Source organism: Hyaena hyaena, unplaced genomic scaffold, assembly GCF_003009895.1.
Source record: "Hyaena hyaena isolate Hyena2069 unplaced genomic scaffold, ASM300989v1 scaffold_318, whole genome shotgun sequence".
Taxonomy (NCBI): domain Eukaryota; kingdom Metazoa; phylum Chordata; class Mammalia; order Carnivora; family Hyaenidae; genus Hyaena; species Hyaena hyaena.
The window spans coordinates 1,656,201-1,679,946 of record NW_024080949.1 but is presented as its reverse complement, the minus strand read 5'-3'; the positions used below and the strand labels follow the sequence as shown (position 1 = coordinate 1,679,946).

The window sequence follows — 23,746 nt, the reverse complement described above, 5'->3', positions numbered from 1 at the left end:
CACAAGATAGGAAAACTATTTCTATCCGTAATACCATGGGCTTGGCTTTAGCGCCATTGAATATTTTGTGATTGCTGAGTTTTTTGGGTTTGGTGTCTTATTTTAAACTGTTAGGCATTTAATTTGCTGGCTGAACTTCATACCTGTTTTTAGTCCAAGACAGGCCTTCCACTTAGCACTTACTTCAGTGCCGTGAAACTTCGTTGGCTCCTTGACAATGTGAGAAAAGTTCAAAAGGCTGTTGAAGAAGATAGAGCTCTTTTTGGGACCATTGATTCATGGCTTATTTGGGTATGTTTAAATATGATGCATGCATGGAGAAAGCTTTTCAGAAATTCTTTAGACCGTGTGTGTTCTGTTAAGAGTTCAGACATTTTAGTTGGCAAAATTGACATTTCAGCCTCCATTTAAGAGGCATTTTTCCTTACATCCTCCTCATTTTTTCTTGCTTTATTTCAGTAAAAATGGAGGATGATCACCAAAGACCTGTCTCATGTCTATTATCTTTAGAATAACTAATTTAGGTACTTAGTAATTACTAATTTAGGTAGTCTTTTTCTCTTGCCTGTCATATATTCTTTTCCACTGGTCATTTCTTTTTTTTTTTTTTCATTTTGGAGAGAGAGAGAGAGAGAGAGAGAGAGAGCAAGCATGTGCACTCACATGAGTGGAGGGAGGGACAGAGGAAGAGAGAGGGGGGGAGAATCTCCAGCAGGCCCCGTGCTCGGCACGGAGCCCGACACAGGGCTCGATCCCACAACTGTGAGATCATGACCTGAGCTGAAATCAAGAGTCAGACGCTCGACCTGCTGAGCCTCCCAGGCGCCCCTCCACTGGTTATTCTTCAAAGAAGCACCTAGTTAACATGATAAACATCTGTGTGACTTTTAGCGTTTGCTTTCAGCATTACACAGCTGTCCCTTATTTAAGCCATACTATAACAGATCATAGTGGAAATTTCACTGCCTAAGCTGAACACAGATGAGTAGAAACTAACATTTTAGACATTTCCCAGATTTATCTTACAAGTACATGTCCTCTCGCCCTTTCTCTCTTTGGTTCTCTGTTATTTTTTTTGTGGGCATTTCCAAATGTACCCCAAAGTAGAGGGAGTAGTGTGATGAACTCTGGGCCGTCTTGTTTCAGCTACACTCACATACTCTTTCTCCCCACAGATCATTTTAAAGCAAGTCCCACACATACGCTTTCATTTGTACCGACTTCAGTGTCAAAATCTTTTTCACCAGTCACGAGAGCTTCACAAGAATATTGTCCCTATTCTCATTGGCCACACCCACCGAGCAGATGTTCCAGAACCAGTCCCAGGAAACAGCGCCTTCTCTGCCCCTCCCCCTGCTTGGCCAGGGCCCACCGGTTTTCACCCCCGGCGCATTTGACATAGTTCTGACGATCAGTTGCCTGAAACCAGAGTAAGGCAGGCTGGGGCAACTGAGAGCTGCGGGAGACGAGGGGGCACATTTTGCTGCGGGGTCGAGGGGCACCCGCTCACAGGATGCCAAGTGGCCTTTTCTCCACTTCTGGTCCTGCCTCCCCGCTTATCGCTCACACCCAAAGAAAGCGGCACTCCTTTCAGCTCAGCTCTGAGGGTACTGACGCCAGAGACTTTAAACCTCTGCTTTTGGGATACATACTTGGGTCGGCACAGCCCAACTAGCATTGTTATTCTCAAAAAATAACACAGAGTTCTATAAGATCCTGAAGAGGCAGACATGTCAATATATTACATTTGACCAAATCTGATAAGACAACATTTTCCGAAGATAATAGATGAAAACAAAACTGGTTTTTTGTCTAACTCCCAATTGACTAGCACTGTGCTATTATGGTGGCCACTTAGCCATGCTTGGCCACTGAGAACTTCAGATGTGGCTAATCTGAATCAACAAGTGCTGTGTAACATATATATTGTATTTAAAAAGGTAAAATACTGGGGCACCTGGCTGGCTCAGTCACTAGAGTGTGAGACTTTTGAGATCTGGGGGTTGTGTGAGCCCCACCTTGGGCACAGAGATTACTTAAAAATAAAATCCAGTCGATAGGTAAAATGTCTCTGAAAGAATTTTTTATGTTAAAAGGATATTTTGGAGATGTTTGGGTTAAATAAAATATATGGTATCATTAAAATTAATTTCACTTGCTTCTCTATACTTTTTAAATGTAGCTACTCGAAAACGTAAAATTACGTATGTAGTTCCCATTGTATTTTTGTAAGACACTGCCGGAAACCTGAGCATTCAACAGTTGGAACATTCCATTCTCTCCTGCCTTCTGCACTCTGCTCCTGAGTACAGCCCTTGATGACTTGTAATTTAAATTGCAAATTAGTGCAGATTTAACATGTCCCTTTTATTCTGTCTAGAGTTTGACCGGAGGGGCCAACGGAGGTGTCCATTGTACGGATGTAACCAATGCAAGTAGGACAATGCTTTTCAACATTCATTCTCTGGAGTGGGATAAAGAGCTCTGCGAGTAAGTTGGGTTTTGCCCTAAGAAGCCCTTGCTAGATACATTACCTATTTATAACCTAAATCTTACTCTTTTCCGATGTCGGTGGAACACCAAACTTTGATTGTTGGTGCTTCAACACTCAGTGCGCAAGTCTCTACTGTGTATTCAAACATGAGCCTGTTGTTGCATCTGTAACAGACAGGCCAAATTAAGTGTCTTGATTAGGAAGATTAGGTTTCTTTAGAAAAGTACTTCGTGTGTTGTGTGCTTCTTACTTTTTATCAATTTGTTTGTATCAGGTTCAAATGTTAAATAGCCATACGTCCTGCTGGCTTATTATTTAACTCTGTACTCCATAACAGCCATTATCTGATAGTTATTTACATTTTTGCTTCTAAATACATATAAATGCTTCCAGATAGTTATTTAAAATAGCGTTAAATACCCAGTGTTTAATTGTTTTTCAGATTTTTTGAAATTCCAATGAAAGTTCTTCCAAATGTTCGGAGTTCTTCTGAGATCTATGGCTTAATGGTAAAAAAAAAAAAAAAAAGTTTTTTAAATTTCATTTTTTAAAAAGCTTTACTATTCAGAATTCAAAAGGCAGTTGTGTTACGTTTCCTAGTTTGAGAGTTGTGACTTTTCTGTAAGTGTTGGTAGCGTATAAAATGAGAATTTAGCACTGTTTAAATAGTTTAATAACTTAAAATTTTTTAGAAGCCTTCTTACCAGTTGATTTTACATTTTATAAACTTTAATTGGCTCTTCTTTTCTACTACTTTTAAAGTATTCTACTTTAAAGTATTACTGCAGCACTCTAACTACAGACGGTGACATGGTTTGAGCCGGTTTATTCTTTCAATTGAAAAAAACTGTTCAGTAGTTGTGGTGCTGGCTTATAATTTAGTGTTCTTTTTCCTGTTGAATTTCTTTTAATAGCCAAACCATGTTTTTTATATTAAGATTCTTTGTCAGCCCCCTTTAAAAAAAAAAAACTGTAGCAAAGAAACTGAAAGCAAAGGGTCTCTTTCTGACTTGTGATTGCTAATTAAGCAGGTTTCCATAATACACATTTTGCTGTCAATTTCACTGAAACCGAGAGAAAAAGTCGTTTTCACAAAAAGTGTGCTTATTATCACTGAGTATCTCTAATGACACATCAGGGATGAAAAACCTCCAGGAGGATTTGAACTGGTATTTGAGCACAAAAATCTAGAATTGATGATAAAAGTCAAAAATAGGTCTAAAATAAATTGCAAAAAATATTGTTTAGACATTTCATGACAAATATTAGAAACTCTCCTTATAGAGTTAATAAACATTGGGTTACATACTAAATGCTCTGGATAAAGCTTGAGCAGACTTCTTAAATATTTCATTTATAATAAAGCCTTCTAAGGTACCGTGGAGTTTTTTAAGGGAAGCATCGCTCATCTATACTGAAAGTGCTTCGATGATTTCATAGCTGTCTACATACTGACTTAGATCAGGGAAGAGAACTTATTCCTGAGAAACAGTTTTAGAGAACGGTTGAAAAAAAGCATTTACTGGCCTAGTTTTTTCTCTTGCATTTAAAATATTATGCTTCTGTCCCCCTTTTTCCCCCTTGCTGACTATAGAAAATCTCTCATAGCCTGGTGAGTAGGTCGCCCACCAATTATGCTACCCATTCATTTGGAAAAGATACAGTGCATTTCCATTTAGTTTTAGACAAACCGAAGTCGTTTACTAAACCGATTCTTCTAGAATCTCCTTGACCCTCCAAATTACTCTTAAGCTCTAGGCAAGCTTCAGGTTTCCTTTAAACTCACTCGTATCTGTTTGTTCTTAAGTTTCCCCTAAGACTGAAAGTGGTGTTTCAAAATAAACGACTAAGGTCATTTTCCCGAGTGAGAAATTCCGATGTTCCCTGTGACAAAGTACAGGTGTGATGTGCTTTGGGCTTTAGCACGACGGGAAAATGAGATGTGGTTTAAATGTCCTAACCGCCTGTCTTAAATGAAACTCATCCAGCCTTTCAGACTAGTTAGTTGGAAATGCACTGTCACTTTTTCTGCATGCTTCACCAGAGGCCATTCCTGGGAATCCCCCAGAGAGCCCTCCCTATGAAGGAAAAAAAACGCTTTATGTGCCTGAATGCACATTAGTAGATCCTGCTGGTGGTTTTTGATAATAGCTTCCGGTAGTATAAGCAAAGGCATCTTTTAGTATCTTAGTATATTAAGATATACAGCCTCTAGGTTTCCTACAGATTGACTCTGTTCTTCATGAAATTCGCCCTGTTGTCCAGGTCCAGATTTTCTAAGAATGTATACAGCATGTAAAAAGAGCAGGTCTTGAGTTAAGCAGAAAGTGTGAAAGAAGTAAAATGATATCCACCATCTAGAAGATGTTTTCTATTTTGTAAAGCATAAAAATAGATGCTCTTATTTCCTTACCACTGCAGCCGTGTGCGGTGGCTTCTGTTCTTACCCTCATTCAAACAGGTAGGAAAGCGTAAGCTCCCAGTGGCTGGGGGACTGGCTCACAGATGGCAGGCTAAGGGCTCAGTCCGTCCAAAGCTTTTGTTTGGCACCCTTCCTAGCGTGTCACACTTCTCCAAGGATCACGTTCCTTTCCCCTGGTTCCTTAACCAGCACAGATTGCTTTGTATTTGAATATTTTTTTGAATACGTTCTGTAAAATACACAGCCATTTAAATCGCATTCTTGTTCTAGAGTGCTGGCCATATTTGATCAAAATGAAAACCGCTCTTCGTGACCTACATCTAACTCTTGCCTATCTAAACTTGAAGAATGATGCCGGCTATATGAACAAATATTAGTCCCCAAATGCGCTCGTGTTTCTCACTTACCTGGAGTAGTTGGCGTAGGAAGGACGGTTGGTACAATCCAGCCCTTCCAAAATGAGAACGTTCCATACTGCTTTCATAGCGATTTATATGTTCATTTTAAAGGACGCTTTCCTTTTCCTTATTAACGGCAATAATAGCAAAGAGCTGTTGGACCTAGACTTTCTTGTTACCTAGATTCCATTTTGTAGATCAAGAAATTGAGGCAAAGAGAAGTCCCAGCGGCCCGCTCAGTGGCTTAACACTGACTAACCAAGAGTAGAACCCGCGTCTCCGGAGTCCGAGTCCAGCGTGTGGCATCCATTCTCCAATGCCATGTCTCTTCTTGTCATGCTAGAAATACATCTGGTGTCTGTCTCTGAGCCACATATGTAGTCGAACCACTTGCTTTGTGTTGTCTGCCCACATGCTCTGGCATGTTGCTATTCGTGTTCATTCCTGTTGCAGTTATGTTAGTAGAGACGATAGTTTGTGATTATTCATGATCCTTTTTTAAAATTTTATTAGAAAGCTGGGGCCTTGGAAGGTGTGCCAATATCTGGGGTAAGTGTCATCTTCCTGCTTCCTCCTCAACCTTAGTCCCCTTCCAGGTCGTGGGTTTCTTCCTATATCTGAATCAGCCTCCCCCTTCCTAAACTATGGAAAACAAGTAGAAGCCACAAAATTGGCTGATTCTTGCTCTTACGTGACACGGTAGGGGCCATTGAGAATCTTTTGACTAAATTCTACCTTTTCCTTCCCATACCTCCTATCTTACAGGGTTTTAAGAAATGGAAAAATGGGGGCACCTGGGTGGCTCAGTCGGTTAAGCGTCCAACTTCAGCTGAGGTCATCATGATCTCACAGTTCGTGGGTTCAAGCCCCGCTTTGGGCTCTGTGCTGACAGCATGGAGCCTGGAGCCTGCTTCAGATTCTGTGTCTCCCTCTCTTTCTGCCCCTCTGCCGCTCTCACTCTGTCTCTGTCTCAAAAAAAAATAAAATAAAATAAACACTTTTAAAAATTAACAAAAAGGAGGGGCACCTGGGTGGCTTAGTCGGTTAAGCGTCCGACTTTTGCTTAGGTCATGATCTCGCGGTTCGTGGGTTCGAGCCCCGCGTCGGGCTCTGTGCTGACCGCCAGCTCAGAGCCTGGAGCCTGCTTCAGAGTCTGTATCTCCCTCTGTCTCTGACCCTCCCCTGCTCACGCTGTCTCTCTCTCTCTCTCTCTCCTAGAAATAAATAAAAAACATTTAAAAAAAATTAACAAAAAGGAATGGAACAATGACCAAATAGAAGCAATGAAAAATCAAGACAATTAATTCCTTGATAAATAAAAAAGGAAAAATAAATCCTAGGCTGTTCTAAAAAGAAAATTAATAATATTGTCTTATTGTTCTTTATTGTCATTTATACTTGCAGTGTTTGGGGGACCAGTCTGCTGCATTGGTGGGACAAATGTGCTTCCAGGATGGACAAGCCAAAAATACGTGAGTTTAAGAAACAAATTAAAAAACCAATGGTGTTTTGTTTGTTTGTTTCTCTCTTTGACACTTTGAATGAGGAAAATCTGTTGAAGTTCATCAAGGCTGAAAATCAATAGCTTAAGAGTTCCCTTAAGATTTTGCCATTTGGCGGGTGCCTGGGTGGCTCAGTCGGTTGAGTATCTGGCTTTGGCTCAGATCATGATCTCATGGTTCATGGGTTCCAGCATCGCATCCGGTTCTGTGCTGAACGCTTGCTCGGAGCCTGGAACCTCCTTCAGATTCTGTGTCTCTTCTCTCTGCACCTCCTCCTCTCGCACTCTGTCTCTCAAAAATAAATAAATGTAAAAAAAGTAATTTAAGAAAAAGCTTCTGCCATTTGGTCGTCTTTATCTCCTTCATATAAAATACATTATACCATATGTAAGCACACTGGTAAGGCTTGTAAAGACCTTAATTTATAAAGTTGAATACGTTTTCCATCCAGAAACTAAGTTTTAGTTTAAAGTATTCATGGTGGGGAGTAGAGGAGGACAGAGCAGAGGGGGAGACTGCATCATGATTTAAACTATATTTTTTAGGGGCACCTGGCTGTCTCACTCGGTGGAGTATGTGACTCTTGATCTCTGGGTCATGAGTTCGAGCCCCGCATTGGGTGTAGAGAGTACTTTAAAATTTTTTTTTAAATAAACGGTATTTTTCAACATACCGTTCCTATCTTAGACTTTCTCACTATAAGTATAAAGTTAGATTTTTGTGGGATTTTCAGTGCTGTTTTCCTGGCATTGTGTTTTCACCCCACTTCATTACTTGGGAGTTTCTCCTTCAACAGAAAGCGGAAGCGATGATGGAAGTCGAGATTTGGTGCATTTTTTTCCTAACTTTGTCTCCTTACCACTCATTCGTGGGGAGTCTGTATAAGGTTTCTCACAGTTTCAGATGAGAAAATAGATGCTCAGGAGTGGTTAAGCTAGTACGTGAAAGAAACTGCCTCTGCCCCCAGATTGATCGGATTCGACTTAGCGGGGGCTCTTAGCCTCTCTGCGTGTTACTGCACCGCACGTAGAAACGATTGCTGTAGACCCAGCAGGAGACTCTGTACAGTGAATTCTTCTTTTCTAGAGAATTTCCTGATTGTCTCAACAATGTTTATCTCAGTGGTTATGTTCTTCTTCTGTGAATAATGGAATCTCTAACATTTTAAATTAAATATTTGGTCGCCTAGCGGGGTCAGCAGTCCCCATGTGAGAGTGTGACATTATTTGTGTGAGAGTTTTTCTCGGGGGGGGGGGGGGGGGGAGAGGAGATACGAAAAATCTTTGCGGGTCCTGGTGTCCTGAGGGTATGATCAAGAGAGCTTGGGTGAGCGTGGGCCTGGAAATAACACTGTGCATTCTCGGTTCCAGGCTGCTGTATCCAGAACCCAGAGCAATGATAGAAAACTAGGCTCTTTCACCCCCACCTTCCCCCCCTGCCAGGCACGGTAATGCTCGTAAATCTGATGCACTCTATCAGGTACCTAACCCGGTGTAGAGCACGTGGGAGGCACCCGAGAAAACTGTCTGCTTTTCCTCCTCTCTACTCCCTTCCCACATCAGCCTTCATCAGCCAAGTCGTGAACTGATGAATTGAAGTGCAGGAGGGCTGACCGAGTTCCTCTACAGCCACTGCAGGCTGGAGGCGGGAAAGAGCGTATTGTCCGATCTCTGCGCTCGTAGTTCTCTTCCCGAGGGGAAAGAACACAGATACATAGTTCATCGTATTACAGGTCAGAGCTCCTGTACCGCAAGAAACTTCGAAAGCCTGCTGTTGGGTTTCAAAGGAAGGGAAGACAAATCACAAAAGATTATGTTAATACTGAGGTGTTTTGAAGAATGAGCTATATTGGCAAGTGCACAGAACACTGAAGAAAGAGGCAAAGAGCGAAATGGAAGCCTTGGTTTAGAGGAGGTAGTGAACATTCAGGTGGGGCAGTGGTGGGAAATGTCGTGACACTCTAACTTTGAGACTGAGGAGTTTTTCCCTGATGAGGCAGTGGGATACTTCTGAAGGTTTATGAGCTGGATTTCAGAGTGACTAGAGCCATTCACTAATACCATCAAAGTTCTTGACCGAAGTGAGGAGACACTAAAGGTGAAGAGACCATAAAGGCGTCCTGATAAAGAAAGTAAGGGCAAAAAAGGATGGCGACAGAGAGGGAGGCTGCAGGCGAATATCTTTGGCACTGTGCAAGGACAAGAGACAGGAAATAGGCATGGGGTCTAGTCACTTGGGCCCAGTGGGTAGGCTGAGCCAAAGTAAGGAGCAGGTCTGAATAGCATACTTTCAGTTTGGGACATGGCTGTGGTACTGGTGGGCTGTACATTGCACACACTTGTAAATATGCAATGAGTTCAGTAATAGAGATTTTAAATTTCCCTTATTCAGAGGCAGTTTTTGAAGCAGTAGAACTAGGTGTCCCACGAAAAAGCATACAGGTAGAGGAGGTCCTGAGGACAAGTAAGAGACACAGTATGGGACATTCATAGAAATGGAGCGCAATCATTCATTAATAAGGAAATCCGGGGTAGAGACGTTAAGAGGGAGGCTTGGTCAGCCGTACAAAATGCTACGAAAAGGTCACGGAGACTGAGGATGAGAAGTGACATTTGTACGTAGAAAGTGGGTCTTCAGTGGTGACTTTTAAGCACGAAGCTTCAGTAGAACGCTCACGATGAAAGCCAGGTTGCACAGTGCCAAAAGAGATGTGGGGAGGTAGAAAATAGGGACAGCCGGACAGAATGTACTTTGCAAAAATGACCATCCAGAAATGGTGAGCGAAGTAGGCTGTTTGTTAATTAACAAGATCGTGGCAAGTTTGGGGCATTTTGTTTGTTTGTGTTTTGAAGCTAGAGCAAGGCCAGAGAATGTTTCTTTGGAGCCTGAGTAGAGAGCAGATGGGACTCGTAAAATGAATGAGAGATAAGTGATGGGCAGAACGAAGTCCTGAAAGTTGGAGATAGTGGGATCAAGAACCGAGTCAGTCTTTTCAGACCTCAGCAGGGAGCAAATAACAGCCGTCTCAGACCTCAGTGGAAAGCCCATCTCTGTTTTGATGTGGAGGAACAGATTATGGGTGATTGTAATTTTTCTTTCAGCTTTTCCATATTTTCTATTCTTTCATGAATGAACAGGGATTATTTGAACATTCAACTTTGCTTTTCAGGACAGAAACCTAAGACAGATGCCCTTTCTCCCCAGAGGCATTAAGTAGTCTGAAGGAGGCCTTTCACTCCGCTCCTCCTGGGCACCATCTTTGAGAGGGCACCCTCCTCTGTGAGGGACAGCAGGCAGCCTTTACCATCACAGAGGTCAGAAAAGTCAGACCTCTTTCTAGGATGTTCAAACACAGTACCATCTTGAGAAAGGATAGGTCTACCATATAAATGCTGAAAGCTCCATATATGTTTAATGACTGGGAAGAAAAAATAAAATTTAAGAGAAAAATAATTGCCTGTGTACTGCTTTGGAAGCAGTGGCCTCTATGTAGCAAGAGTCTCTTCATACACTGATGATGTTCCTTAATTACTTACTAAGTATACTAACTTAAAATTCAGTTTTATTAAGCGCCTTGAACCTTTGCGGCATTTTGGTACTTCAAGATTTGTACACTACTGTCTGGTATACTGAGTGTTTGTATGGGGGCCAAATTGGTACAGATTTCTCCTTTAAAAAGCATGAAACCAGTCATTAACTTACATTTTTAAGAATATTTGTTAAAGGAGATTAAGTTAAAATATATAGCTTTTTCAGCATTGTGGAAGCAAATTATTATTGCCTGTACCTAGTGTTAGTTGACTGGCATCTTTAAAAATGTAGATATCTTTTGGGACGCCTCACTTGGTAGAGTGCGTGACTCTTGATCTTGGGGCTGTGAGTTCGAGCTCCATGTTGAATGTAGAGATTACTTAAAAATAAAATTTTTTAAAAATTTTATGTAAAAAAGTATTTTAATGTTTGTTTATTTTAGGGAGAGAGAGAGGGAGACTGTGAGTGAGGGAGGGGCAGAGAGAGCAGAAACACAGAATCTGAAGCAGACTCCAGGCTCTGAGCTGTCAGCACAGAGCCCATTGTGGGGCTTAAACCCATGAACCGTGAGATCGTGACCTGAGCTGAAGTCGGACGCTTAACTGACTGAGCCGCCCAGGCGCCCCTAAAAATTTTTTTATTTTAGAGAGAATGCAGGAGTGGGGGAGAGGGGCAGAGGGACAGAGAAAATCTTAACCAGGCTCCACGATCGGTGTGAATCCCAGCGCAGGGCTCTATAGATCCTGACCTGAGCTGAAATCAAGAGTCAGATGCTGAACTGACTGAGCCATCCCAGGTGCCCCAATAAAATCGTTTTTTACAAAATGTAGATATTCATTAATCACGTGCTCCCTGAATGTGTTCGCTGTGAATGTACAGGCAGAGGATATATTTGAGTGAAAAGAGATAGAAGATCTTGGGTTAATTCCTGTTCGAGACAGTGATGCCTGGAAAAATGTTTTTTGGAAAAAATTGCCCTCGGTTTCTATTTGCTCCACACAACAGACGCAGCTGTTAAGGTCTGCTGACTTAGTGCTGACTGGTAGTAGCTTCTGCTGGGATCCCTCTGCCCGCCCCTGACCTCCATACTCCCCCTTCTCCCACCTGCTGGAATGTCCCAAGAGCAGCCAGGCCCTGCTGCCCCTGGGGAGAGAACCCCAGGCTTGGGCGGGACTGTCGGTAGAGAGCCGGGGTTGACAGTCACAGCCACCTGTTTCCCTGTGACCCCTACCGGTATCAGTTTGGATTATTCCTCTCCCTGGCGCGAGTCATAGCCACTCACTCGGGTCCAGTGCCACACCTGTCACAGAGTCCAAAGCTTATACTAATAAGGCTGCCATAAAGTAAATTCCTTTTCTCCACGTCAGCGGCGTTCCATTCTGGCTCCATCTCTCCCGCCTGTTTAGAATGCCCTGTCCTGCAGAGGACACGTGTGCCGAGGTCCGGCTAAGCTTCCCCGCACCCTGGACCTGGCCCCCCCTCCCTGCCAGGAGATAGCGCTGTTTCTCACGTCCTGACTGTACAGTGGCGGAGCTAAGCAGCCAGCTTAGGGAAGCGCTGCCTTCTGCGTGGGTTAGTAGCGATGTAACTGTGACCGCACATAGAATTTGTTGGAACTGGGTGATATTTTATAAACACAGTCCTGGGCCAAGACTTAAGTACTAAATACCATGCTTGCATTTTTCCATTAGGGTCTCGCTAAGTACATTTTCTTCTTATCTTTAAAACATTATTCCAGAAGGAGTATGTAATGCTTGTTAACTTTTGGAACTTTTCTAAAACTTGAATGACTTTTATCGTGCTGAGCTAAATGTTGTTTTAAATGATTTGTATTTTTGTTTCATGATTTATTTTTAATAAAATTGTCACACTGTTCCTTCTTCCCCTGACTGTAGGTATGGGACAGGCTGCTTCTTACTGTGTAATACAGGCCGTAAGGTTGGTTTTTTCCAATTAAAAGATTGCTGACAGTCTTCTTTAACTTCATGTAAATAGTGCTTGAGCATAATTTGCTATTAAGTTGCTTAGGATTCTGCAGATTTTATTTAATCTTTATGAGGGTTTAATTTAGAGCTCAATAAAAATGATGACAATCACTAAATTTAAGTGGCTCTAGTAAGGATCATTTCAGGTTCTTTGAATTTTATATGTGTGTCTTTAATTGCTCGTGGTATAGCTACACTCGGACCTTGTCAGATTCTTAATGCAAATCTAATCTGGAGCAAGGGGTAGACTTTCTATACTGTTTCAAGTGTCCTGCCCTTAATACTGGTAATTTTTTTTTTTTTTTACAAATAGTTTATTGTCATGTTGGTTTCCATATAACACCCAGTGCTCATCCCCACAGGTGCCCTCCTCCATGCCCATCTCCCCCCTCCCCTCCCACCCATCAGTCCTCAGTTTGTTCTCCGCATTCAAGAGTCTCTCATGGTTTGCCTCTCTCCCCCTTCCCCACTATTTCCCCCCTTCTTCTCCCCCACAGTCCTCCTTTAAGTTCCTCCTAATCCTCCTATCCGTGCAAACATATGATACCTGTCCTTCTCTGCCCGACTTATTTCTCTCAGCATAACACCCTCAAGGTCCATCCATGTTGCTCCACATGGCCAGATTTCTCTTTCTCACTGCCATGGAGTATTCCATTGCATAGATGAACCACATCGTCTTGATCCATTCATCCGTGGATGGACACTTAGGCTCTTTCCATGTTTTGGCTATTGTTGAGAGTGCTGCTATGAACAATACTGGTAATTTTAACTGTTAAGATTTATTTTTGTATTTGTTACATTATTTATTGAATTATTTCGTACCTGGTTCATCTTAGCTTTTAAAAATATTCTTCTGCCACCCTTTAACTGCCTGGCCACTGAAGTCTTTTTCTGTGTCCTGCAGTGTGTGTTTTCTGAGCACGGCCTTCTGACCACAGTGGCTTACAAGCTGGGCCGAGACAAACCGGTGTATTATGCGTTGGAAGTAAGTACGTCCCCATCAGTGTGCGTAACACGGCGAACGACAAAGCCAGTGAAAGTCACAGTGCTTTCTAACACCTTTTCTGGTAAATCTTCATCGATAAGACTGAAAAACTCACTTTCTTTCTGGGCATTTGGTTGGGTGGAAGGAACCCGGGAGTGAGCTGGGGACGCGGCTCCAAGGAGACCCAGGAGATCAGGGCTCCAGAGTCTCTCGCCAGTCCCTGGAGGCGCCTGGTAGCCGATTGGCACAGCGGAAGAACCTCTGTCTGGGGCGTTTAGCGCGGGTGTTCACTTGCTCCCCGTGATTTCTGTCCACTGGAAAATGCCGTGGTTTTTGTAACTACAGTGTCCCACTGATCCAAAGAGCATCTCTGGGGCCAGACGCAGATGAATTCCCTTCGTGGGTCTCCCCATAAAAATAAATGTTGCCTCACATTTTGATGTGGGAAAGAAAGTGAGGAGATATGTGCCATTTTTCAGTGGAAGCATTTGTTTCGGTCACATTTGTAAATTCTAGTAGGACTGTATCGGTCTAAGTGTGTAGGGCATGGTGAGTTTATATTAGGAACATTAGTAACTCATAGATAAGGTCAAAGAAGCAGTACTCTTGTTATAAAATCAGATACATTCCTTTTTATTAAAAGATTTATTTATTTTTAAATATTTATTTTCTGGAGAGTGCAAGTGGGGGAGAGGCAGAGAAAGGGGAACAAAGGATCCGAAGTGGGCTCTGTGCTGACAGGCTAACCACAGCGAGCCTGACACAGGGCTCGAACTCACCAACTGTGAGACCATGACCTGAGCTGAAGTTGGATGCTCAACCGACTGAGCCACTCGGGGGCCCCTAAAGATTTTATTTTTTAAGTACTCTCTGCACCCAATGTGGGGCTCGAACTCACACCCCCAAAGTCAAGTCACATGTTCTGCAGACTGAGCCAGCCAGGCGCCCCACATTTTTTTTTTTCTTTTTGAGTATAGTTGACCCACAATGTTACATTACTTTCAGGTGTACAGCTTAGTGAGTTAACAAGCTTATATATTATACTATGTTCACCACAAGGAGTAGCTCCTATCTACCCTATACATCACTATCACACACAGTTTCATTAACTGTATTTCTTATGCTGTGCCTGTTATTCCTGAGATTTATCCATTCCATAACTGGAAGCCTGTGTCTCCTTTGCCCCTTCACCCATTTTGCCCACCCTCTCCTGTTAGATATATTTCACAAAACGTTCCTTTACAATCCAGTTTATTTATTTTTTTTCCTTAAATTGTTTATTGTCAAGTTGGTTTCCATGCAACACCCAGTGCTCATCCCAACAGGTGCCCTCCTCCATGCCCATCACCCCCCTTCCCCTCTCCCCCACCCCCATCAGCCCTCAATTTGTTCTCAGCATTTAAGAGTCTCTCATGGTTTGCCTCTCTCCCTCTCCCCCACTATTTTTCCCCTTCACCTCCCCCATGGTCCTCCATTAAGTTCCTCCTAATCACCTATACATGCAAACATATGGTATCTGTCCTTCTCTGCCTGACTTATTTCGCTCAGCATAACACCCTCAAGGTCCATCCATGTTGCTACACATGGCCAGATTTCATTCTTTCTCATACAATCCATTTTAAATGGCTCCCTTGTAATGTACAAATATACGATTGATCTGAAGACTTACTGAGGCTTCTTTCCTAAAGGATCTGATGATAATTTGGTCCCAAGTGTTAGACTTCTGTTTCTAGTTCAAATATTATATTAGTTGCTGTGCCTAGAGCACAAAGATTTTTCTGTTTTTTTCTTGCCCCTCCCTACATAAGCACTGTACTCTCTCCCCCAACTCCTTTTCTATGAATAACAGACACATTTGGGAATAACAACAGTATCCTATCATTTCTCAGAAGTTAAATTCCTGCAAGCCCTGTTCTGCTCTGTTTCCCCCTGTGAAATGTGCTTGTTAGTACAGCGCTGGGCACATCGGATATATACCATCTGATAAGTGTGACCTTATAGCAATTTAGTAACCTGAGCAGCTTAAAGAGTCTTTTTTCCTTATACTGGAGACAGTCGTTTAGAATTATTGATGTTTGCGGCGCCTGGGTGGCTCAGTCATTTAAGCATCCAACTTCAGCTCAGGTTACAATCTCACAGTTCGTGGGTTCAAGCCCCGCGTCGGGCTCTGTGCTGACAGCTCAGAGCCTGGAGTCTGTTTCAGATTCTGGGTCTCCCTGTCTCTCTGACCCTCCCCTGTGCACTCTGTCTCTCTCTCTCTCTCAGAAATAAGAAAAAAAAATAGAATTATTGATGCCTTAGACCTGGAAAGGGACTCTGGGATAGGGCTTACCTGGTTTTAACTTCCCTCCCAATATGAAGAGTTTTCTCTTATTTCCTTCACCAATAGCCTTCCAACTTCTGTTTGAAGATAGCACCCACAAGTGCTTCTTATTAGCACCGCTACCACTAGACCTAGGTCAGCCGTCAAGAGCATTCAAACTCTAGCAGGTAGCTGTCAGTTTTTCTGGGTCTTCTTGCTCCAGGATAAACTCCCCCGGTGTCCTGATGTCATACAGTTTCTGGATGCTTTCTAGTTCTGGACTCCCTTCATTAGATGCATTCCAATTTGTCAGAATCTTCCACAATGGAATAGAATATTCTACATGTAATCTGACCTGTACTCACTAGTGTGATTTGTTCCTCTCTGACCATAAACACAGCTTCCGCTACTGTAACCTGAGAGTTCATTCATTTAGTCTAATACCCATCATATCATTGGCTCTGGGAGCAGATGTTAAAATATCTGGCCCTTTCTCAAATGACTCATTATCAAGCCAAGTCCTCTCCATTCTGTCTTTGTGCAGATCTTTCTTTTTCCTTATGTAATCTCTACACAGAACGCGAGACTTGAACTCAGACCCTAAGATCTAGTCACGTGCTCTAATGACTGAGCCGGCCAGGCATCTGTACAGATCTTTTGCTAATCCGAATTCAGGTCTTTGCTTCTTCCTGTTTCGTGATAGTGATTTCAGCCTGTTGACAGTGTGGATTCTTTTTTCACTCTTTGTTGTTTTTCCAGTTTTGCCTCATCTGGAGACTTAAAAGGCACATGCTTTATGATTTTGTTTCAATTCATGTAGTTTTTTTAAAGATTCATAGGATTTTAAAGCTGAGAGGGATAGTGGACCAGATGAAAACAGGCCTCTCTACCTCCCTCACAAGGAATTTGATAGTAGGAAGTAAAATTGGAGTCACTTGGCCAAGGTAACTTTTGAAAGCTAGTAAGTAGCAGATCCAGGGTGTAAGTTTAGGTTATTGGACATCAAAATCTGGACACCTGGGCCACCCATTGTGCCATCTCCTGTCTCCTGAGTCCACTGTTCTTTTCACTGCATCTCAGATAGGTCACTTCTTTTATCTCCTTACCTAGCAGCCTGAGCCACAACATACATACTTACACACACATGTTAACTGTAGTAGATAGGATTTTTTTTTCTGTATCTTCTAAGTTTCTTTTCAGTTAACAGACATGTAAAAAATTGAACCACACAAAAAGGGGGGCAAAGGAGAAAGTTACATTGGTAAATGTAAATTCCTGCTGATTCCACGTGGTCACACCACTTCCATTTTTTTAAGTGCTTACAGAGTATATATTTGACAATCATTGCTTTAATTGGACAGATTGTTGTTAGGCTTGGCAGTCTGACTTATTAAAATCTAACTTTGCGGGGCGCCTGGGTGGCTTAGTCGGTTAAGCGTCCGACTTTCGCTTAGGTCATGATCTCACGGTTCGTGGGTTCGAGCCCCGCGTCGGGCTCTGTGCTGACTGCCAGCTCAGAGCCTGGAGCCTGTTTCAGTCTGTGACTCCCTCTCTCTCTCTGACCCTCCCCTGCTCACTCTCTCTCTCTAGAAATTAAAAAAAAAAAAAAAAACCTTAAAAAAAAAAATCTAACTTTGCATTTTTTTGAAAACTGAAATTGTAACTGTGTATCTCAAGTCTTTCAGTCTTCCACTCTCCCTCTGCTGATTTGGAGGCAGCATAATGCGTTTCTTTGCGCTATTGTTGTTTGTTGTTTCATTTCTTTTGAAATGAAATTTTTGAAGTTTGAAATGAAACTTTTTTTTAATTTTTTTATTTTTTATTTTTGAGGAGAGACAGAGCGCAAGCAGGGGAGGGACAGAGAGAGAGGGAGACAGAGGATCTGACGCAGGCTCTGATGCGGGACTCAAACTTGACCTGAGTCAAAGTCAAACGCTTAACTGACTGAGCCATCCAGGTGCCCCAGCGCCTTTCAATTTTTAAGATATTATATAACTATATATTTTCCTAACCATGTTTATAGTTGTTTAATATTTATTTAAACATCCTACCCATGATGATGACCTCGAATGCTTTTTTTTTCTGTCACCTCCAACTGCAATCATGTCATTGAGCTTAATAAAGTTTTCGTTTCCTCTTTTTCTTAAACATGGAGGAATAAGTTCTGTTTTCTTTCCAGTCAATTGTATATCATACTTATTGGCTTCTTTTATTATTTTCTGTGCCCAGTGTCATTTGTTTGGGTGAATCATGGCCCTACCCCCATTTTTCCCTGCAGAGGGCCATCCTTTCATAGTTCTTACTCAGAATCTGGGGGGATAAGCCTACACCTTTTAGATTTGTCTTCATTTTTTTTTTAATGTTTATTTATTTTCAAGAGAGCGAGTGTGGGCACAAGCGGTGGGGGGCAGAGAGAGAAAGGACAGAGGATCTGAAGCAGGCTTTGTGCTGACAGGCCGGTGCGGAGCTCAAACCCATGAACCGCTAGATCAAGACCTGAGCTGAAGTCAGACACTTACCTGAGCGAGCCACCCAGGTGCTCCGTCTTTATATATATATTTTTAATGTTTATTTTGAGCGAGAGAGAAAAAGTGTGAGTGGGAAAGGGTGAAGAGAGAGAATCTGAAGCAAGCTCCATGCCCTCGGGCCATTTCTGATGCTAATGAGAGACCTTTGATCTCTGTGTGGTTCCTCTTCTAGATAATCTGGCTTATTTTTGGAGAGTTTTTAACATCTTATCATTGAAGTTCTGCAGTTTTCCTGTGATGTGCCTGGGTTTGGATTGGGTTTTACTGATCCTGTGAGATAAATTGGATACAAGCCTGTCTTCAGGTCTGGGAAATCTTTAGCAGTTATCTCTTTGAACACTGCTCCCCTAGTGTGGCGCCATCCTCTTCTGCGATTCGTCTCGAATGGGTACCGGAACGCTTCGCCCTAGCCTCCGTGTCTCTGACCTGCTCTTTTATATAGTTTTCATCCCTTTGCTTCTGTGCGCTGCACCTCCAGTGAGTGAGTTACTCACTCTCTACCTTGCATTCCAGATTCTCTCTTTAAAACAAAACAAAACAAAACCTTTTTTTAATTGTGAAATATGAAACAGAAAGATACATAAAATACCAATGTACAGCTTGACAAATGATAAAAAGAAGACCCAGGTCGGGAGACAGAGCGCTGCCCCCACCAGGAACCCCTGGGCGCCCCTCCCCCACGGCCCCTCCCTCTCCCGTAGGGTAACCAGTGCCCTGACTTCCATTAGAGTCACGTCCTTACTTTTCTTTAGAGTTCCAACACTTAACATGTGCAACCTTGAACACCAGAGTTGAGTTTTGCGTGTTTTTAATACTTTATATATTAAAAAATATAAAGGAGAAGTGAGAGAGACCGAGTCATGCAGTATGTATTCTTTGATGTGGCTTCTTTCATTCAATATCACATCTGTGAGGTTTATCTGTGTGGTTAGATAGAGCTGTGATGTCATTCCTTTTTATTACCATATGAAAATGCCACAGTTTAGTATTTATCCAACTGTCACTGACCTTTTACTTTTTTTCTGTTTTCATCTATGATGAAAAATGCTGCTCTGAGCATTTGTGTATACATCTCTGTGTACATCTTTCTGTAGGCATAGAATCTGTAAGCAGTAGATTATGAGTATCTTCCCTCTGAGAAGCTAACACAAACTAGTTTTCACGCAGAGGCAGCAAGTTACATGGCCATGGGCAGTTTATGGGAACGCTGTCTCTTCATCTTCCATTTGTTCTAGACTTGATCCCACCTATTACATTCTCTCTTTTTAAAATTTCTTTATTGTTTATTTTTGAGAGAGACAGAGTGTGAATAGGGGAGGGGCAGAGAGAGGGAGACACAGAATCCAAAGCAGGTTCCAGGCTCCGAGCTGTCAGCACAGAGCCTGATGCAGACCTCAAACCCATGAACTATGAGAGCATGACCTGAGCCAAAACCAAGAGCCTGACTCTTAACCGACCGAGCCACCCACGCACCCCCCTCCAGGATTTTTAACTGGTCATTATTCATATCCACCTGATTTTGTTTTGCTTCTCTTTTCTTTTGATTCATAATTTAATGGCTGTTTTTTGAAATGGAAATCATGCCTTAATTTATGTCTTTGAATACTTTCATCATTTATTCTAAAGTCTTTGTCAGACTGGAGTGAATTCTTTTCCAGCTCTTGGGAGTGTTGTTTGCTGGTTTTTTTTTTTTTTTAATTTTTTAATGTTTTACTTATTTCTGAGAGAGAGAGAGAGAGAGAGACAGCATGAGCAGGGGAGGGTCAGAGAGAGAGAGGGAGATACAGAATCTGAAGCAGGCTCCAGGCTCTGAGCTGTCAACACAGAGCCCGACGCGGGGCTTGAACCCATGAACCACAAGATCATGACCTGAGCCGAAGTCGGGCGCATAACCGACTGAGCCACCCAGGCGCCCCTGCTGGTTTCTTGATAATAGATTTCTTCCTGTGTCTTGGGACTTTTACTTCCAGTCTCATGTATTAAAGCCACAGCCTTTGTCGGCACCGAGTTCTCCCTGCACAAGCAGGAGAGCGCCACCTAGCCTCTGGCATCAGGCACTGAAGCCGATGCTATCCCTTGTGTCACACAGCCATTTGGGACCCCTCTCCTCTGGAAGAGCTGGTCCCGGCCACCATTCCCGCCTTGTGACACATACAGAAAAACTAAGCAGAACCTTGCGGTCTCAAGCCCCGCTCAGTCGGGCGTTTCTGTTTCTGTCCGCGTCCACCGCGCTCTGCATTTGAGTCAGCACATGCTGTTTTGGTGTTCCCTTTTTATATTTTGCCCTGTTATCCTGTGTCTAGAACAGAGAGGGGATTTTTTTAAAGTGCAAACTCACCACTTCCAATGTGGACGTCACCAAGGGAATTCTTTTTCTTTTTCTCTGCTCCCTGGCATGTGATGCAGCTACGCCTGACGTGTTACCATCTCTCTTCTGATTATCCTTATGGGTGAAAAGGAATCGGGGCACGTGATCCTTGAGTTCTCAGACTTTCAACTCCTATTAAATTGCATAAATGTGTCCCACTCTTTCACTAGAACACTTTCCTTTGTTTTTTAAGATTTTTATTTATTTGTTTTAATTTTTTTAATGTTTATTATTGAGACAGAGAGAAACAGAGCGTGAGCAGGGGAGGGTCAGAGAGAGAGGGGGACACAGAATCTGAAGCAGGCTCCAGGCTCTAAGGTGTCAGCACAGAGCCTGATGCGAGGCTCGAACCCACGAACTGAGATCATGACCTGAGCCGAAATTGGGCACTTAACCGGCTGAGCCACCCGAGCGCCCCGAAGATTTTTTATTTTTAAGCAATCTCTACACCCAACGTGGGGCTTGAACTCTACAACCCCCAGATCAAGAGTCCCACACCGTACCCGCTGAGCCAGCCAGGCGCCCCCACTAGAACATTTTTCTTAGTGGTGGGAGAAGTTGAAGGAAACTAGAGCAGTCGTGCCGTACCGCCCTCTGCCATCTGCTAATAGGACACCACCTTCCTTAAGCCATGCTTCTCCCTTCTCTTGTTTACCTTTTCCAAGTGTTATTTCACAAAACAAAAATCCTTTTTGGGGGCCTTGAATATTTCTGAAGTTGACTTTGCTGAGGCTCTGAGACTTCCGTGTTCTGTACTGTCACTAGGATGCCACTTCGCTTAGGCCGCAGTGCCTGTCTGGCTCCCCGTCTCTTGAGCGGGCTGACACGTAGGAGATACTTAATAAATACTGTTTAAATACCAAATCTGAGACCATTTTTCTCCATTTAAATATGAGCTGTGGGGGACCTGGGTAGCTTGGTCAGTTGAATGTCCCAACTCTTGATTTCGGCTCAGGTCATGATGTCACGGTCATGGGATCGAGCCCCATATTGGGCTCCATGTGGAGCATGGAAGTTCTCTATCTCTCCCTCTGCCCCTCCCTGTGCTTTCTCAAAATAAGTAAGTAAACCTTTAAAAAAAATAAATATGAGCTTCCAAAAAGGCTTCTCTATATCCCCTTGGTTTCTTTTAATGTCCCCGTCCCATCTCCTTGGTATAATTTATGATCATAGTATTGAGATTTCTTTTTGAGTTTTTCTTCCTTCTTAAGCCAGATACTCAGTTGTTGTCATAAGCCTATGTTATTAGTCATCTATTTCTGTAGAACAGTTTTATCACAAATGTAAGTGGCTTACAACCACACGCATTTGTCTCACAAGGCTACAGTCTTGTAAACGCTGTGGTCTCATCCAACACTCCATCTCCTTCCGGGCCCACTCACTCAGATTACCAGCCGAATCCAGGTCCTGTGGTTGTAGGGCTGAGGGCTTCAGTTTCTTGGTAGCTGTCAGCCAGAGGCTGCCCTCAGCTCTTAGAGGCTGCCTGCATTTTCTTCTTGCAGGAAGACCCAACAAAGGACCCCCTCTGCTTCCTTAGGGCCAGCAAGAAAGGGAGAGAGTCCAGAAAATAGCCCTGATGATCTTATTTGGCTTAATCACATATGCTTCGTCACATGCACACCATCACCTTGGACACGCACTATTGGTCAGAAGCACATCCTAAGCCCCAGCGTGCTCAAGGAGCGAGGATGGCGCGCGAGCGTGACCTCCAGGAGGCAGGGACTGAGGCGGCCACCTTAATCAGGAGTCTCTGCCACAGCCTCTAAACGTTGTTTATGGACTTGAATAGTGTACTTTCTTGGGAAGTGTACTTTCTGAACTGTAAATGCTTTTTATCTTAATTCCACAACCTGTTACTGAAGTATTAAGAATGTAGATCACGTTTTTAAAATAACATTCCCCCAATTTAACTCTAGGTTCCCGTTCTCTCTTCTGTGCAATTAAAAATGCTATGGACTTAGATTTTGCATTTGTAACCTTATATACATTAGTACATTATAAATCATGTGTAGAGGTACCTGTTACCGTTGCATACAGAGCACTGTTTACCGTGCCTGATGGGTGATTTTAAGCAATTTATGGATAATCTTAATTTTACACAATTTTTCTCCATGCCCTCTGATTTAAGCCATAGCTGCCTGACACCCTGAAGGGAGGCCTTTATACAGATGCTTGGCTATGCAGTTCATGGTGAGGAGCTCTTGAGAAGTATATTTGTCTGCTATTAATTTTTTTAACTTTAATTCTTTTTGTTTTTCTTAGTACACGTGAGCTGCGTAGAGGGACGAAAGGAGCTGGAGAGAGAGGGGGCGAGAGAGAGAGAGAGACGGAATCTTAAGCAGGCCCCACACTCAGTACGGAAGCCTGATGCAGGCCTCAATCCCATGACCTTGGGATCATGACCTGAGCCAAAATTAGGAGTCAGATGGTCAGCTGACTGGCCACCCAGGCGCCTCTACTCCATTATTTTTAAATCCCTCTTCCTGTAGTCTGTTTCTTAAACTTCCAGTTGCCAGGCTATTTGTCTGTCTAGTTTTTGAATGGTTTATTCCTCCTGTCCTGTTCACCATTTATTTTTCTTTATACCTTCTTATCTCTGTTATGTCTTTCTTAGGGTACAGCTGTTTGGCTTGCGTGCACCTTTCCCATAGGTCGTGTGTTAGGGTGAGTTCATATCTGTAGATGATGCACTGAGATATTGGATCTGTATATTTTTTTTTTATATATATTTTTTTTTATTTATTTCTAGGAGAGAGAGAGAGACAGTGTGAGCAGGGGAGGGTCAGAGAGAGAGGGAGTCACAGACTGAAACAGGCTCCAGGCTCCGAGCTGGCAGTCAGCACAGAGCCCGACGTGGGGCTCGAACCCACGAACCGTGAGATCATGACCTAAGTGAAAGTCGGACGCTTAACCGACTAAGCCACCCAGGCGCCCCTGGATCTGTATATTTAAGATCTGAGTGACCATAACTTATTTGATAGCAAGTCGACAGTCACCCATCTATCAAAGTAGCTTTGTGGCCCTGTGCTCTTTTCTGCCCATCTTGGAAGCATTATACCGTCTTCAATTTTATCCCCTGCCTCCAAATTCCGAAGACCACATCTTTTGTAAACTTAGAGGTTTCTCTCACTTTTTATTGATTTCTTAGAAGGCCAACTAATACCATGTGTTATATCCTGGTACCAAAATTATACTCTTCTTTCAGATAAATGTTTTTAACCTACCTTTTAT

General features: G+C 42.8%; 1 protein-coding gene across 4 annotated transcripts in view; it reads left to right on the top strand.

Moving 5' to 3' along the window:
- GK (glycerol kinase) overlaps nt 1-23,746 on the top strand; it is a 78,645-nt gene that overhangs the window by 38,107 nt on the left and 16,792 nt on the right. For 2 of the 4 annotated variants that reach the window (XM_039248764.1, XM_039248761.1), the window contains exons 6-13: nt 154-291; nt 2,381-2,490; nt 2,937-3,003; nt 4,089-4,106; nt 5,828-5,863; nt 6,719-6,786; nt 12,243-12,285; nt 13,237-13,317. In XM_039248764.1, the coding sequence (XP_039104695.1) occupies nt 154-291; nt 2,381-2,490; nt 2,937-3,003; nt 4,089-4,106; nt 5,828-5,863; nt 6,719-6,786; nt 12,243-12,285; nt 13,237-13,317 (561 nt within the window). The remainder of the gene's footprint in view (nt 1-153; nt 292-2,380; nt 2,491-2,936; nt 3,004-4,088; nt 4,107-5,827; nt 5,864-6,718; nt 6,787-12,242; nt 12,286-13,236; nt 13,318-23,746) is intronic. The other 2 variants (XM_039248762.1, XM_039248763.1) reach the window with 2 other exon arrangements.